Source organism: Cydia fagiglandana, chromosome 4 (assembly GCF_963556715.1).
Source record: "Cydia fagiglandana chromosome 4, ilCydFagi1.1, whole genome shotgun sequence".
Classification (NCBI taxonomy): domain Eukaryota; kingdom Metazoa; phylum Arthropoda; class Insecta; order Lepidoptera; family Tortricidae; genus Cydia; species Cydia fagiglandana.
In genome coordinates, this window is record NC_085935.1 from 22692536 (window position 1) to 22707937 (window position 15402).

General features: G+C 44.3%; 1 protein-coding gene across 1 annotated transcript in view; it reads right to left on the reverse strand.

Moving 5' to 3' along the window:
* Window positions 1–360: 360 nt before the first annotated feature.
* The window catches only part of LOC134664071 (bridge-like lipid transfer protein family member 1), a 99130-nt gene continuing 84088 nt past the window's right edge, over window positions 361–15402 (reverse strand). Inside the window, exons 52-58 of the mRNA XM_063520662.1 lie at window positions 14313–14471; window positions 13960–14142; window positions 8039–8129; window positions 7748–7887; window positions 6541–6671; window positions 6222–6334; window positions 361–3184 (exon numbers count right to left, since the gene is read on the reverse strand). Of these exons, the coding sequence (XP_063376732.1) occupies window positions 2989–3184; window positions 6222–6334; window positions 6541–6671; window positions 7748–7887; window positions 8039–8129; window positions 13960–14142; window positions 14313–14471 (1013 nt within the window). The 3' untranslated portion in view covers window positions 361–2988. The remainder of the gene's footprint in view (window positions 3185–6221; window positions 6335–6540; window positions 6672–7747; window positions 7888–8038; window positions 8130–13959; window positions 14143–14312; window positions 14472–15402) is intronic.

A 15402-nucleotide genomic window follows, 5' to 3' on the forward strand; every position in this document is an offset into this window, starting at 1 on the left:
ATCTCGCTAGAATTATAATTTAAACGCGATCTATTTAATGTTGACGTGGTTTTGATATTATAGCGTAAGAATTGTAAGCAATGTTATTATATATTATTTATCTCGAAAATAAACTTTTAAATCCACAGCACACTTACTAATTTTAAGTTGTGTAAATCTTTTATTTATGAGCATGTTGATTGTGCATTATTTTCACATAAACTTATTTTTTATTCAATAAATATTTTGCTACCAGTTACTCGTTTTATTTTAGATTTAACGTATTATATATCGAAGTTTTGATCTGTTTGAATACAAAAACAAATATGTCCAGCCTAAAATAGTTCAAATTAATGTTGAGTTATTCAATAAAACAAGAAATAGTTCTAATAATTTATTCGTATCACATTATGTACAATAAGTTACCAGTTCCATAATAAAAATATAATCAGTACATATAAGAAACTTCGACCTACTTACTCAATAACATAATATACAAATTTATACAGAGCTGCCGCTTTCGCGAATTTACCTAATGATTGCTCGATCGTCGTCAGTAATACTGGCAATAACTCCCCGAATGTACCACAACTGTAACCTTTTTTACTGCACTGGGACAAATGATACTCATATCGGTTAGTTTGTTTTATAGCTTTTTTTTCCATTGGCCTTAAAATAAAGTTATTAATTAAAAAGCGATGTGACTCGGTCATTCGGCCAATGAAGTACAACACTTGTATTTATGGAAATATCATCTCTCGAAATACTCGTGTTTCTTTTTTACAAAATTTTTAAACCACCGTATACAGGCCTCCTTTTTTAGCCAATGTGTGGAGACTACTAGCTGAATACTTCCGATTAATTTTTGGCAGTATATATTTCCAACGACTTCAACTTGCAGCCTACTCGTACGGAACGGGACAAGCCTCGCCTGTACACCACAATAAACTATTATTGCTGGCCGCCTGCTATACACGGCACAAGAGGCAGTGACTCCACTGAACACACTAATTGTAACTTTTATACAAAATCCAATTTTAGCGTAAAAAAATAATATAGTCCGACTAATCAAACATTAAAGCATTTTACGGTAGTTGGACGATTCCCTACCTTCTAAGGCGCATTTTTATTCATCGTCAAGGAATACTAAAGGAAACATGTAGGTATAGGTATGAATAACCCGTTTGAGTGGCGAACCTTGACAACAAGAAAATGCGCCATCGCCAATCCTGCTGTCGGGTCAGCAGCTACCACGTCTAGAGCTACCACTACCACACTGTCCTACCCGATTCACCTATGTTCTTCGTTGTGTTTCTAGCAGAGCGATAATGCTATGCCCACACCGGTGTCCCAATACTAACATTTCCAAAATATCTACATATCTCGTTTTGAGGGCTAAAGCAATAAACAAAGTGTCCGTTACACCGGTCACAACATTATAAACTACAAACACACATAGACAAAAGTATTCAAACCATTATACATAATAATATCTTTGGAATAAAAAGGAAAATTTCATTATACAATGGACGATTTCGACTATTTATATGAAGGATCGATTGTACTTAACATTAAAATCAATTACTACTATAACCCTTTAACCGCCACAGTCTGATATATAAGACATTACATATCCAGCTCATTTCGCCACAGTCTGATAAATAAGACAAAGATCTGATTTGGTTTTCACAGCCCATTTATTACTCCCGTAACTATGCCAACCTTACTCGGCGTGGTACAATTTCTGTCGGTGGCGACAGAAGCACGCTCGATTTAAAATTGCTGGCGGTTAAAAGGATAATAACATATATATGTCAAAGATTACACCGTCAATACCGTCATATTCAATAACATTAAATGTATAATTATAATTTTGTATTCATAAACGTATTAACAGAGAATTCTATCTATTTAAAGCATATTTTGTCGTTCGATTCGTCCTATCCGTGAGTACACGTTATAATTATATAGAAGATATTCCGTACGCCAGTTTATACTCATGATTGTTACCTTTTGTCATAAGCATAACCGTTCAGTTATACTGCTTAATAATGCCAATTTTGTCGAAAATTTATTTCTTGAAAGCGTGTCATTGGTTATCCTTTTCTTTTCAAAATCTCAATCGGGTTTAAGATTACTACACATGTAATAAACTTTCAGTCGCTCTGATACTCGTATTTAATTGGCTGTTTAAACGAGTTACTTATAAATTCAAATTAAATTTTTCGATCCGCGCTTGTCCACATGGTTTGTGAACAATTTAACAAGTACGAGTATCTTTGAGATATCATGTTTACATTTGTCGATGATTGTTCATTGTTAGTGTCTCGCCATCTATTTTGTATATCATTCTTTTCTACAAAAAATATTTAATAAGGTCCTTTTCGAGCAAGTGTAATGAAAAGCATTGTGACTCCGACGGTAAGAAAATCGCAAACTCGGGTCTTTAATTCCCTCCGGCCTGCGGCTGTCGGGAATAAAAACCCACGTCTCCAAATTTACACTTACAGCAGGCCACTGATGAGCCTTCCAAATGGATGCCGTTACAATGGATTCATCCAAATGGATGGCATCCTAATATTAAACATTGTACGTTTTTGACATTCACGGACCGATTTTGGATTGCAGCCACGCTATTTGGACTATTGGAAGGCTCGTCAGTGGCCACCTTACCTCCCACGTTGCACAATGTACTATTGATTCACTGTTACAACTTTAGATTTCTTGTGTTGTAGTTACCACACAATTCCACGAAACTCGTATATAATAGGTGAACGTAGGTAGAACGTATTTTAGTTTGGAACTTCATAATTTGTAATGCGACGAGGCGTTCATCGTAATGCTTTAACGCATGAAATATGACTTCTGCCGAATAGAATCAAACCAATTTCAACCTTATCGCATCGCACTTAACCCGCTATTGACGTCTGAGTCAGCAACAGGCGAGGAGTTTGTCCTGTCCAGGGTGTGCCATAGGCGGTATAGAGTTTGAATGTAAGTGCGACGTCCTTAGGTCGCTAGTGGCTTGTGCGGGAGCAGCGCCACGAGGCGCAGCAGGGCGAGCGCCAGCAGCTTGTCGAGCGGGTCGAGCGCGCCGCGCTGCACCCACTTGGGGATGGTGGTGCGCGCGTGCGAGAACCCGAGCTTCTGCAGGATGTAGTCCACGCCGTACGGCTCGATGGACTTGCCGCCCCATGACAGCAGTCTGCAGGACAACAACATTATTGTATTTTATTCGGGACGCTTACTGCCTAATATACATAAGGCTAATAGACTTATATACTAGATGCAAATTACAAGCTTCCACATCATAATAATAATTTATATTGGACACGGCGCGGATAGTCCGCCGGTTCCTCTCTCTGCGGCCCTGACCACCGGCAGCTTGGGCCCTGCCCCGCTGCTGGCGGCACCCTAGGTTAGGTTTTTTATAATGTGTTTATACTTATTTTTTGTTGTTTTTTATGTGTTTTTGTATTTTACTTTTATATTCATGTTATAAATGACCTAGCCTGAGAAGAAAAATAAATAATTGGAAATAATTTATATTGTAATTTAATATTATGAAATAAATAAATCAAAATCTAAATCATATCTTCTTCTTCCTCGCGTTATCCCGGCATTTCGCCACGGCTCAGAGCCTGGGGTCCGCTTGACAACTAATCCCATGATTTGACGTAGGCACTAGTTTTTACGAAAGCGACTGCCATCTGACCTTTCAACCCAGAGGGTAAACTAGGCCTTATTGGGATTAGTCCGGTTTCCTCACGATGTTTTCCTTCACCGAAAAGCGACTGGTAAATATCAAATGATATTTCGTACATAAGTTCCGAAAAACTCATTGGTACGAGCCGGGGTTTGAACCCGCGACCTCCAGATTGCAAATCTAAATCATATATAATGCTAAATAACATAAATGTGAAGGTCTCGAAATAGCAAAATATTACACTATCCCTCACAATCACTAAACAAATCTACATCGGGCATATCATTAAATTCATTAAAATAGCCTAAATGTTGGAGGAAAGAAACATTTTTTACGAATGTTATTGCGAGAAAGGGGGATGCGAAGCGAGGGCCTTCTGCGCAGTTGTGAAGCAGGTATATAAAAATGTATATAAATTTATCATTATTGCTACCCATCATCGAACTCAGCATTTCTTCTTAATCTCGTCTGGCGTAGCGAGTTGGGTTACGAGTAGCTATACAGACCTGACGGTGGGCTCGAGGTGCCAGGTGAGGCAGTGGTAGTCGCGGTAGTCCTGCGAGTAGCTATACAGACCTGACGGTGGGCTCGAGGTGCCAGGTGAGGCAGTGGTAGTCGCGGTAGTCCTGCGAGTAGCTATACACACCTGACGGTGGGCTCGAGGTGCCAGGTGAGGCAGTGGTAGTCGCGGTAGTCGTGCGAGTAGCTATACAGACCTGACGGTGGGCTCGAGGTGCCAGGTGAGGCAGTGGTAGTCGCGGTAGTCGTGCGAGTAGCTATACAGACCTGACGGTGGGCTCGAGGTGCCAGGTGAGGCAGTGGTAGTCGCGGTAGTCGTGCGAGTAGCTATACAGACCTGACGGTGGGCTCGAGGTGCCAGGTGAGGCAGTGGTAGTCGCGGTAGTCGTGCGAGTAGCTATACAGACCTGACGGTGGGCTCGAGGTGCCAGGTGAGGCAGTGGTAGTCGCGGTAGTCGTGCGAGTAGCTATACAGACCTGACGGTGGGCTCGAGGTGCCAGGTGAGGCAGTGGTAGTCGCGGTAGTCCTGCGAGTAGCTATACAGACCTGACGGTGGGCTCGAGGTGCCAGGTGAGGCAGTGGTAGTCGCGGTAGTCCTGCGAGTAGCTATACAGACCTGACGGTGGGCTCGAGGTGCCAGGTGAGGCAGTGGTAGTCGCGGTAGTCCTGCGAGTAGCTATACAGACCTGACGGTGGGCTCGAGGTGCCAGGTGAGGCAGTGGTAGTCGCGGTAGTCCTGCGAGTAGCTATACAGACCTGACGGTGGGCTCGAGGTGCCAGGTGAGGCAGTGGTAGTCGCGGTAGTCCTGCGAGTAGCTATACAGACCTGACGGTGGGCTCGAGGTGCCAGGTGAGGCAGTGGTAGTCGCGGTAGTCCTGCGAGTAGCTATACAGACCTGACGGTGGGCTTGAGGTGCCAGGTGAGGCAGTGGTAGTCGCGGTAGTCCTGCGAGTAGCTATACAGACCTGACGGTGGGCTCGAGGTGCCAGGTGAGGCAGTGGTAGTCGCGGTAGTCCTGCGAGTAGCTATACAGACCTGACGGTGGGCTCGAGGTGCCAGGTGAGGCAGTGGTAGTCGCGGTAGTCCTGCGAGTAGCTATACAGACCTGACGGTGGGCTCGAGGTGCCAGGTGAGGCAGTGGTAGTCGCGGTAGTCCTGCGAGTAGCTATACAGACCTGACGGTGGGCTCGAGGTGCCAGGTGAGGCAGTGGTAGTCGCGGTAGTCGTGCGAGTAGCTATACAGACCTGACGGTGGGCTCGAGGTGCCAGGTGAGGCAGTGGTAGTCGCGGTAGTCCTGCGAGTAGCTATACAGACCTGACGGTGGGCTCGAGGTGCCAGGTGAGGCAGTGGTAGTCGCGGTAGTCGTGCGAGTAGCTATACAGACCTGACGGTGGGCTCGAGGTGCCAGGTGAGGCAGTGGTAGTCGCGGTAGTCCTGCGAGTAGCTATACAGACCTGACGGTGGGCTCGAGGTGCCAGGTGAGGCAGTGGTAGTCGCGGTAGTCCTGCGAGTAGCTATACAGACCTGACGGTGGGCTCGAGGTGCCAGGTGAGGCAGTGGTAGTCGCGGTAGTCCTGCGAGTAGCTATACAGACCTGACGGTGGGCTCGAGGTGCCAGGTGAGGCAGTGGTAGTCGCGGTAGTCCTGCGAGTAGCTATACAGACCTGACGGTGGGCTCGAGGTGCCAGGTGAGGCAGTGGTAGTCGCGGTAGTCCTGCGAGTAGCTATACAGACCTGACGGTGGGCTCGAGGTGCCAGGTGAGGCAGTGGTAGTCGCGGTAGTCGTGCGAGTAGCTATACAGACCTGACGGTGGGCTCGAGGTGCCAGGTGAGGCAGTGGTAGTCGCGGTAGTCCTGCGAGTAGCTATACAGACCTGACGGTGGGCTCGAGGTGCCAGGTGAGGCAGTGGTAGTCGCGGTAGTCGTGCGAGTAGCTATACAGACCTGACGGTGGGCTCGAGGTGCCAGGTGAGGCAGTGGTAGTCGCGGTAGTCCTGCGAGTAGCTATACAGACCTGACGGTGGGCTCGAGGTGCCAGGTGAGGCAGTGGTAGTCGCGGTAGTCCTGCGCGGGCGCGCGCGCGCCGGCCACCTCCCCCCACGCCGCGCGCGTGCCCGTGCCCGGCATCTGGCACATACGGAAATGCATAAGTAAGGCAGAATATCACAACAACAGTGATTTGACACACACACATTATTACTTCCCTGCCACTTATTAGGACTTGTGTAGTGTAGGTACATAGTTGTGAAATTGGAAGCACAGTGTGTGTCGGGCTTGAAAGTATGATCAACAAATTGAGAAAAACTGAGAGGTACATATCGAAAAATACTCACGACGCGGTCCTTCTCCTTGATATAAGACGATATCAAATCGTGAAGAAACAGGAACGCCTCGGCATCCACCGACACGAAGATGTGATCCTCGAACTCCGTGATGAAGCTGCACTCCACTACGGGCTTCGCGTCTGCCAATATACGTTATAACATTAATATAATACAATCAAATAATATTTTCTATTAGTTTATTATGTACACGAGGATAAGGGTAAAGGTAAAAGGCATTTATTCGTGACAATTAAAACTCATGGACGAACATGTACAAACAAGAACAAAAAACAAAAGCTGAGAAACAAAACATAAAGTGCTCATCACGAAATGGAACCAAGCAACTCAGCATAATGTTATACACCGTGTTTTTATTGAATTCCGTTAACTTCGGGGTATGGTTAAGTACGTTCAAGAGAACTAAATGAAAAACAAATTCTTTTTTTGCTTTTTTTTAAAGAAAAAAATTAAGTTTTAAAAGTAATGAAATGCAGCATATAGCGTTGCTGTAACACGGCCATTACATTTAACTCAACCAAAACAATTTCAATCTGTGACATATCAATGTCATTTCGAACATCGATCAACCGAGATTGTACAAATAAACACGGTGTATAGCTAAGGGCTTATTAGAGCCACACGGCCGCCAGGCACCCGCGAACGAGAGCCGATGTCAAGCCCGATCGCTCCTGCATACGAATATCCGCTTCATATTTCGAAAAATATCTCACTGTCACTAATATTTTCAAAACCAAAAAGAGGGGACAGTATACCGACCCTTGCTGCGCGTGCGCGGGCGCGGCGGACTTGCGCTCCCGCTCCCGCTCCGCGCTGTTGGTGTTGCTAGAGAGGGACAGTATACCGACCCTGCTCGGTGGGCGGCGCGGGGCTCTGCCGGTGCTTGGTCCGGAGGTGCAGCTGCAGCGCGGGCAGCGCGAAGATGACCTCGCGCTGGTGCTGCGCGTGCGCGGGCGCGGCGGACTCGCGCTCCCGCTCCCGCTCCGCGCTGTTGGTGTTGCTAGAGAGGGACAGTATACCGACCCTGCTCGGTGGGCGGCGCGGGGCTCTGCCGGTGCTTGGTCCGGAGGTGCAGCTGCAGCGCGGGCAGCGCGAAGATGACCTCGCGCTGGTGCTGCGCGTGCGCGGGCGCGGCGGACTCGCGCTCCCGCTCCCGCTCCGCGCTGTTGGTGTTGCTAGAGAGGGACAGTATACCGACCCTGCTCGGTGGGCGGCGCGGGGCTCTGCCGGTGCTTGGTCCGGAGGTGCAGCTGCAGCGCGGGCAGCGCGAAGATGACCTCGCGCTGGTGCTGCGCGTGCGCGGGCGCGGCGGACTCGCGCTCCCGCTCCCGCTCCGCGCTGTTGGTGTTGCTAGAGAGGGACAGTATACCGACCCTGCTCGGTGGGCGGCGCGGGGCTCTGCCGGTGCTTGGTCCGGAGGTGCAGCTGCAGCGCGGGCAGCGCGAAGATGACCTCGCGCTGGTGCTGCGCGTGCGCGGGCGCGGCGGACTTGCGCTCCCGCTCCCGCTCCGCGCTGTTGGTGTTGCCCGCGCCCGCCTCCCGCTCGCGAGCCAGCTCCAGCGACGGGAATAACTCGATGGCTGAGAGGTAATCATTGTTTTAAATGGAAGCCAAATCCAAATAGTAGATTGTACAACAAGGGCCATAGGCGTACGCGCGGTGGGGCAGGTGGGACAACTTGCCCCACCCTGGTCTGTGGTCTGACGAGAAGCTAAAAATTTTTAGGAACAATTAAGGCACGTAACCCTACTTCTGCCCCACCCTTTAAAAATGCTGAGTACGCCTATGACAAGGGCATAATGCGATTTTTATCTGAGGGCTATTTATTGGTCCGAGCACAGCGAGGCGTGCGAGAAACTCGCACCAAATAAATAGACCTTAAAGAAAATAGTACTCGGGCCGGTCGGAGGCGCGGGCATGCCGGACGGGGGGCGCCGGCAGGGCTGGCAGTTTGTACGGCAAATTTAGAATTTATTGCTAAGACAATAAGGGTCGTAATAGATGATTTTACTTTATTTATTTATTTATTTATTTACATAAGGAGATCCAACAGCTAACTAAATGACAATGGAATCATAAATAGATATATAGAGCCAATTACAGGAACTCGCAAATAGATATGTAGTAAAAACATATACTTAAGTAACACGCATCACACACACACACACACACACACTATGCTCTAGAAAGCATAATAAGCAACTTTATGCCGCTTAGACGCGACTTAAATGTAAATTTTAAGAGCATAAGAAGTGTAATTGCGAACAATGGACTGAATCACATAAATTGACAACAGCCTTTTAGGTTTTTTAAAATCATAGACAATTTTATTGGTGATAAAACAAGGAAATATCTGTCAACAATATTTGGCTAGCCAGACTTCTATCACATATCACATAGTACTATTATGTTGTCTACACACGACTTAAAGTCTAACTTTACGAGCATGGGAGGTAAAAATGTAATTTTTACAAGGAGAAACAACATACTATTATGCAGCAAACATTTTAAGTGTTTTTTCCTAGGCTGGAAGAAGATTTTACCAATTTAAGTAAAAATTACGTCCTAGGCACCAATAAAAGGCGTAAATTTCACTTCATAAATACACCATGAAGTCAGGAACTTACAGGTTGAAAATAAGGCGAAATATTAGGTAAACGTATCCTTGAACCCTGACCAATAGGTCAAATGTTACTTATAAGGCATTTTAGGTGTATTTGCGACGTAATTATTTCTTATATGGGGACTATGAAGTCAAGGACTTAATGGTTGAAAATATGTCGAATTACTAGGTAAAATTAAATTCGAACCCTGACCAATAGGTCAAATGTACTAATAAGGCATTTTATAGTACATTGTGCAACATGGGGCGTAAGTTGAATATTGCAAATGAGAGTAAGTTAAATCGCGACGGCTTGCCGGAGCGATTTATAGACTCGAGTTTGCAATGTTATTACGTCCCGAGTTACACACAATGATTTTCATCACACTTGCGATACAAAAATTAAGTTAAAGACAAATAACTGTTAATTATGGCACTAGAAACTTCATAACTCCCTAGGAAGAACGCCTTTTCTATAACTCCCGCTAAACCTGCGTGCAATTCCACATTTACTGAGCGAGTGTGATGAAAAGTGTATTTGCGACGTAATTATTTCTTAAATGGATACATTTAGGTCACAAAACAGATAGGTACAGAAATCAATCTACATACAAAGCGCGCTCGAGCAACGCACACATAGACTCTGCTCACGGACACGATATCTCGGACCGGTTGGGACCAGTGCGAGCGCGAGTGCCATCCGCTTGAGACACGCGTCTGTGAACTTTTTTGAGCAATAATGGAGAAACAAAAAGAAAAGTTATTATAACTGGTACAGTGGACGGTGAATTATCGTTTTTTAAGCTACCAGTGGTTTTAGAGAGAATGCGAATGCGAATTTATTACATTGTACATGAGAATTCGAATTTATTACACTTTGAAATTTAATAATCGTGCATTTCGCCAATCTCGAAATTATCGCAAGATATTTTCTGTGACAAAGTAATATAACAATGACATTTATATTTAAATTTTTCCCGTTTCATCCTCAACAATAAATCAAAACTAGATACGATACGATAAATACGATAGATACGAGTGCCACTACCACGATAGTTTTTTGTGCATAAGCCATAGTTCGCAACCCTAGAGCGACCGCCGAGCGTAGGTATGAAAAGTAAAGTACATACATGTGATTGACTTCTGTACCTATCTGTTTTGTGTTTAGGTCGTCGATTTTATGTCGATTTTGATAGAAATTTTAGATAAATGTTACTTGAAATAGATACCAAATTGCGACCATACAGTTAAAAACACTTGTAAAGTACTATCAATACCATAAGATTGTGCCGCCATTTTATTTCATTATAAATATTATAATATAACGAGATGCAAAATATGAAATTGCATAATTTAAGTTCTTCTTGAATGGTGCCATCGCACGGTACTTCATTTTGCTAAAATTCAAAATATAACAATACATTTTGATCTAGTCAATACACACACACAAATATTCAATTACAACACTCAATTCCAAGTAAATAATATGCATTTTGATTTTATAAAATATTGAATACTTAAATATTTCAAAAGCCCATCGATAGTTTTGTATGTAAACCTAACATACAGCACGAAAAAAATTTCATCGCACTAGATTTCCCCATGATAGGTCTGCGGTAACGACCTAAACTATTTTACATACAAATTAGTGGCCGCCATTATCATTGCAAAACTTAGAAGTTGTTTTCTTGTTAGACATTTTGTTTCTGAGTGAAAATAAAATATAGGCGAAATGTTTGCTTCTTTTTCTCTTCATCGCGTCTCATCTAAAATTTGCCTCGCCGTTTAATTATATGGTAAATAAGTTTTTGGCAAAAATTTCATTTTTGTTACAAGCTTTTATCGCTGACTGTACTTTTCTTACCACAGACAACTTTAATACTCATCGAGACAATTCTAAAAACCCCTAACGAAATTAGGTTGCGTTTCATCACAGAGTTCCTATGGCCACCTCCTGTCTCCATCATCAGATCAGTTCGAAAGTACCATTTTTTTTTAATTTATTTAGGAAACAAACAGTCGCATACAAATATGTTTAAGCTTGCAGATATACAATAAGACCTATAGTTCCATTAAATATAAAATAATGATATTGATAATAAGTAGAAACAGGGCTAGTTCGGTTCTGCCTATAAATAAGAAGATGCACAGAAGTAACAATTGGATACACAACTCATAAAGTACCAAGTATCGATCATGCTTACAGAAGTAAGTACATACATTGCATAAGACTGTAAAACTATGACTTTTTTTTTTTTAACTAAGTATGTAATAACATTACACTGTTATGGAAATATTTGGCTCCGCAGACCACTACTATATTTACCGAAAGACAATGAGAAGATATCTAGATTTATGAAGTTAACATTATAATTTTGACAGGCTCGTCTAAAGAAAGTATTTTTGGCGAAATTAGAACTACAAAAGCTGATATGGAATGTTTGGGGGTGACGAGTGGGAATACGACGCGGCAACTTAAAAACAATTTTTTCAAGAAGAGTGGAAGAATCAATGAGGCTATTTAGGAGTTTATAAAGAAACATTTGATCTATAAATACACGTCTTTTTTCTAGTGGCCCAAGACCACGACGGTGTGTGCTATTCTCTGACATGTTTAAACCGTGGCGGAAGTGGAGCGACTTTAATAACTTGTTTTGAATTTTTTCAATTCTTTTTATGTGAACGGTATATTGAGGGGTCCAGACAACGCTACCGAATTCTAAAATGCTACGAACATAAGAGGAGTATAATACTTTTAAGGTGTTTGGATCTTTAAATGGCTGAGATAGTCTAAGTATCAGACCCAATTTCTTGTAGGCCTTCGTGGTGATGTGGTGATGTGTGAAATGAAATTGAGCTTAGAATCTAAAATAATGCCAAGATCTCGAACCTTTGTGACTCTATTTATGACCTTTCCTGAAAAATTATAATTGAAAAGAAGCGGACTTCGTTTACGAGTGAAAGTAATGCAGTTGCATTTGTCAGGGTTTAGAAGTAATTGGTTATAACCGCAATATGTGGCAAAGCTATCAAGATCACGTTGCATGTCCAGGCAGTCGTTCTTTGTTTTTATGATTTTGAAAATTTTTGTGTCGTCTGCATAGACTAGATGTTTAGAACTAGAAAATGATGAACCCATGTCGTTAACATATAGGATAAATAACAGCGGTCCTAAATGAGAGCCTTGAGGGACCCCTGAATCAATGGTTAAGTATCTGGAAGTATAGCCCCTCAGTGATACTGCCTGGCATCGGTTTTGGATATAGGATTCAATCCACCTGTAGAGATCGCCATGTATACCGAGTTCGTATAATTTGTGTAATAACATAGTATGGTTAATTTTATCAAAAGCTTTTGAGAAATCGGTATACACGGCGTCAACCTGATGACCGTTGTCAATAGCGTTCAGAATAAAATCTGTGAAGGTAATGAGATTCGTGTCGACACTACGGCCACGAAGAAAACCGTGTTGGTCAGGAGAAATTATACGAATGATACAACTTGTCAATTCGGAGGTCACTATTTTTTCAAGAATTTTGCCAAATATGCATAATTTAGATATGGGTCTGTATTGTGTTACATCATGTTTATCTCCGCTTTTGTGTATTGGTGTTATTTAAGCCGTTTTCCAAACAGAAGGGAAACAACCCTCGGATAACGATTTACGGAAAATAATAGTGAGAGGAGTAGCCAATTCCTTACTACAGCGAGAGATTAAAATAGGATGAATACGGTCGAGACCCGCTCCCTTATTTGTATTAACCTGTTGGAGATGTTTAAGGACAAGTGTTTTATTTATGTTAATCGAAGAGATATGCATATTATTGTATTGTCATCAGAACAACATACAGCTGCCAATTTTCATAACGCTACGATCCTTGGAAGATGGTTAAATTAATTACCTTAGATTCCATTACATAGTTAGTTACATACATGTTGACGTTCCTATGGCCACCTCCTGTCTCCATCATCAGATCAGTTTGACAGCACCATATTATTGTATTGTCATCAGAAATACATACAGCTGCCAATTTTCATGACGCTATGATCCTTGGAAGATGGTTAAATTAGTTACCTAAGATTCCATTACATAGTTAGTTACATACAGGTCGACCTAATAAAAGCTTGTTAAAAATATGTCGCCATCACGTCTATTAAATGTAGTAAAGATTACCAAATTAGTACATTTCAAGTACGCGGCGCGTCGTGACGACGTCGAATCTACGTCAAAAACATGACCAAATGTTGACCTAATGGTCGTAAAGACTAAATTACCGTCGATAAATACGTCGACGGCACGTGCTTTTTCCCCCTCTTATGTCGATTCGACGTCGATTTGAGGTAACTCATTTTGGTCACCGTAAATTGTGCGACCTAAAATAGGTGCCTTTCTCGGAATATTAGCTAAAAATGTTTGCTGAGACACTGGATTTTTGACAAATTAACATAGAAAAAATACACAGTAGTTGGACTATGAACGAAATAATAACCGTTCAAACTAAGAACATACTCGTACTTTGTATTTTGTATTGACTCAAACTTTTTCTTAATGTTTAGGGAAGCTCGGCATGAAATAGTTCAAGTAGGGCTGGCTCACTGATAGGAAATACCGCTCTTTATCTAGAAACGACGAGCGACTTAAGAAGGCAAATAGCATGGCACTGGTCGCGAAATAGTTAGACGCAAATACCGTCTATCTCACTACTGGCGAAAGCATAGGTGAACCACTCGCGGAGTCTTGTACTGCGGGGGAAAGAGCAAGGCTCGGGTCATGTCAAATGGTACTAGTGTGAGAGAGAGGCACATACCGTCTATCTCGCTGCTGGCGAAGGCGTATGTGAACCACTCCCGCAATGTCTTAAACTGCGGTGGGAAGAGCAAGGCGCGGGTCATGCGGCAGACGGTGCCGACTGATTGGTGCCCGTTGGCGGCGCCGTTACTGCCGCCTAGTGACGCCGTCAGGGACTGCGTCACGTTCACTTCCAGTTCACCTACACATAAACAGGTTCACTGTGTAATTAAAAGACACGTAAGGTCGCAAAAAACAGAAATAGTGCGGCGAAAACATGGTTAGGTATGTAAACGTACGATTTGCGCACTACAACCATACGAAAATTTATCAGCTAAACATATTACAAGTAAAAGTTGCCGTTAAAATTACCGTCATCGTTGGGCAGCTGCTGGGCTTCCGTAGCGAAGCTGATGCAGGGGTCCTTGAGGCTGAAGAGCGCCCAGGACTTGGCCTTGAAGCTGTTCCCGTGGAAGCAGGCCAGCGAGATGTTGGCGCCGTGCAGCTCCATCGTGCCGCCGAGCACCGTGTCTGTACACAAATCAAATATTCAACCGCATACTAATCAATTGTGTAAAAACAAACTGAATTATTTTTTTAAACTGATGTAAAAAAGGGGATTTGTAATCCATGAATACCATTGTTAACCCTTCGGAATGCTCCCGGTACTATTTGTAGAATTGAGGAATTTTCGGAATACTGTTTTTGTATTTAAAAAATCAGTACCTACTAGTCGACAATCTCACCGCAACGATATAAAGGTTCCTTCCAGGTAACTGATTCGACGTGAAAAGCGTCGCGTAACTTTTCGAGTCATACGGACGTGATATCGCGACGACAATGACAATCACAACTCAATTCCATAAGTTTAAAACCTCGAGATCGTTTTTGGCTGCCAAATTGAGTCCCGGGGCTCAACAGTACGGATGAGAAATTACCGTCAGTAGGCAGGTGTGGCCGCATGCCGGCGGCGGCGCGCAGCACCTCCTGCCAGTGTCGGTGGTGGCGCAGCTCCGGGTGCTGGTCGTCATGTATACTCTCACCGTCAGTAGGCAGGTGCGGCCGCATGCCGGCGGCGGCGCGCAGCACCTCCTGCCAGTGTCGGTGGTGGCGCAGCTCCGGGTGCTGGTCGTCATGTATACTCTCACCGTCAGTGGGCAGGTGCGGCCGCATGCCGGCGGCGGCGCGCAGCACCTCCTGCCAGTGTCGGTGGTGGCGCAGCTCCGGGTGCTGGTCGTCATGTATACTCTCACCGTCAGTGGGCAGGTGCGGCCGCATGCCGGCGGCGGCGCGCAGCACCTCCTGCCAGTGTCGGTGGTGGCGCAGCTCCGGGTGCTGGTCGTCATGTATACTCTCACCGTCAGTAGGCAGGTGCGGCCGCATGCCGGCGGCGGCGCGCAGCACCTCCTGCCAGTGTCGGTGGTGGCGCAGCTCCGGGTGCTGGTCGTCATGTATACTCTCA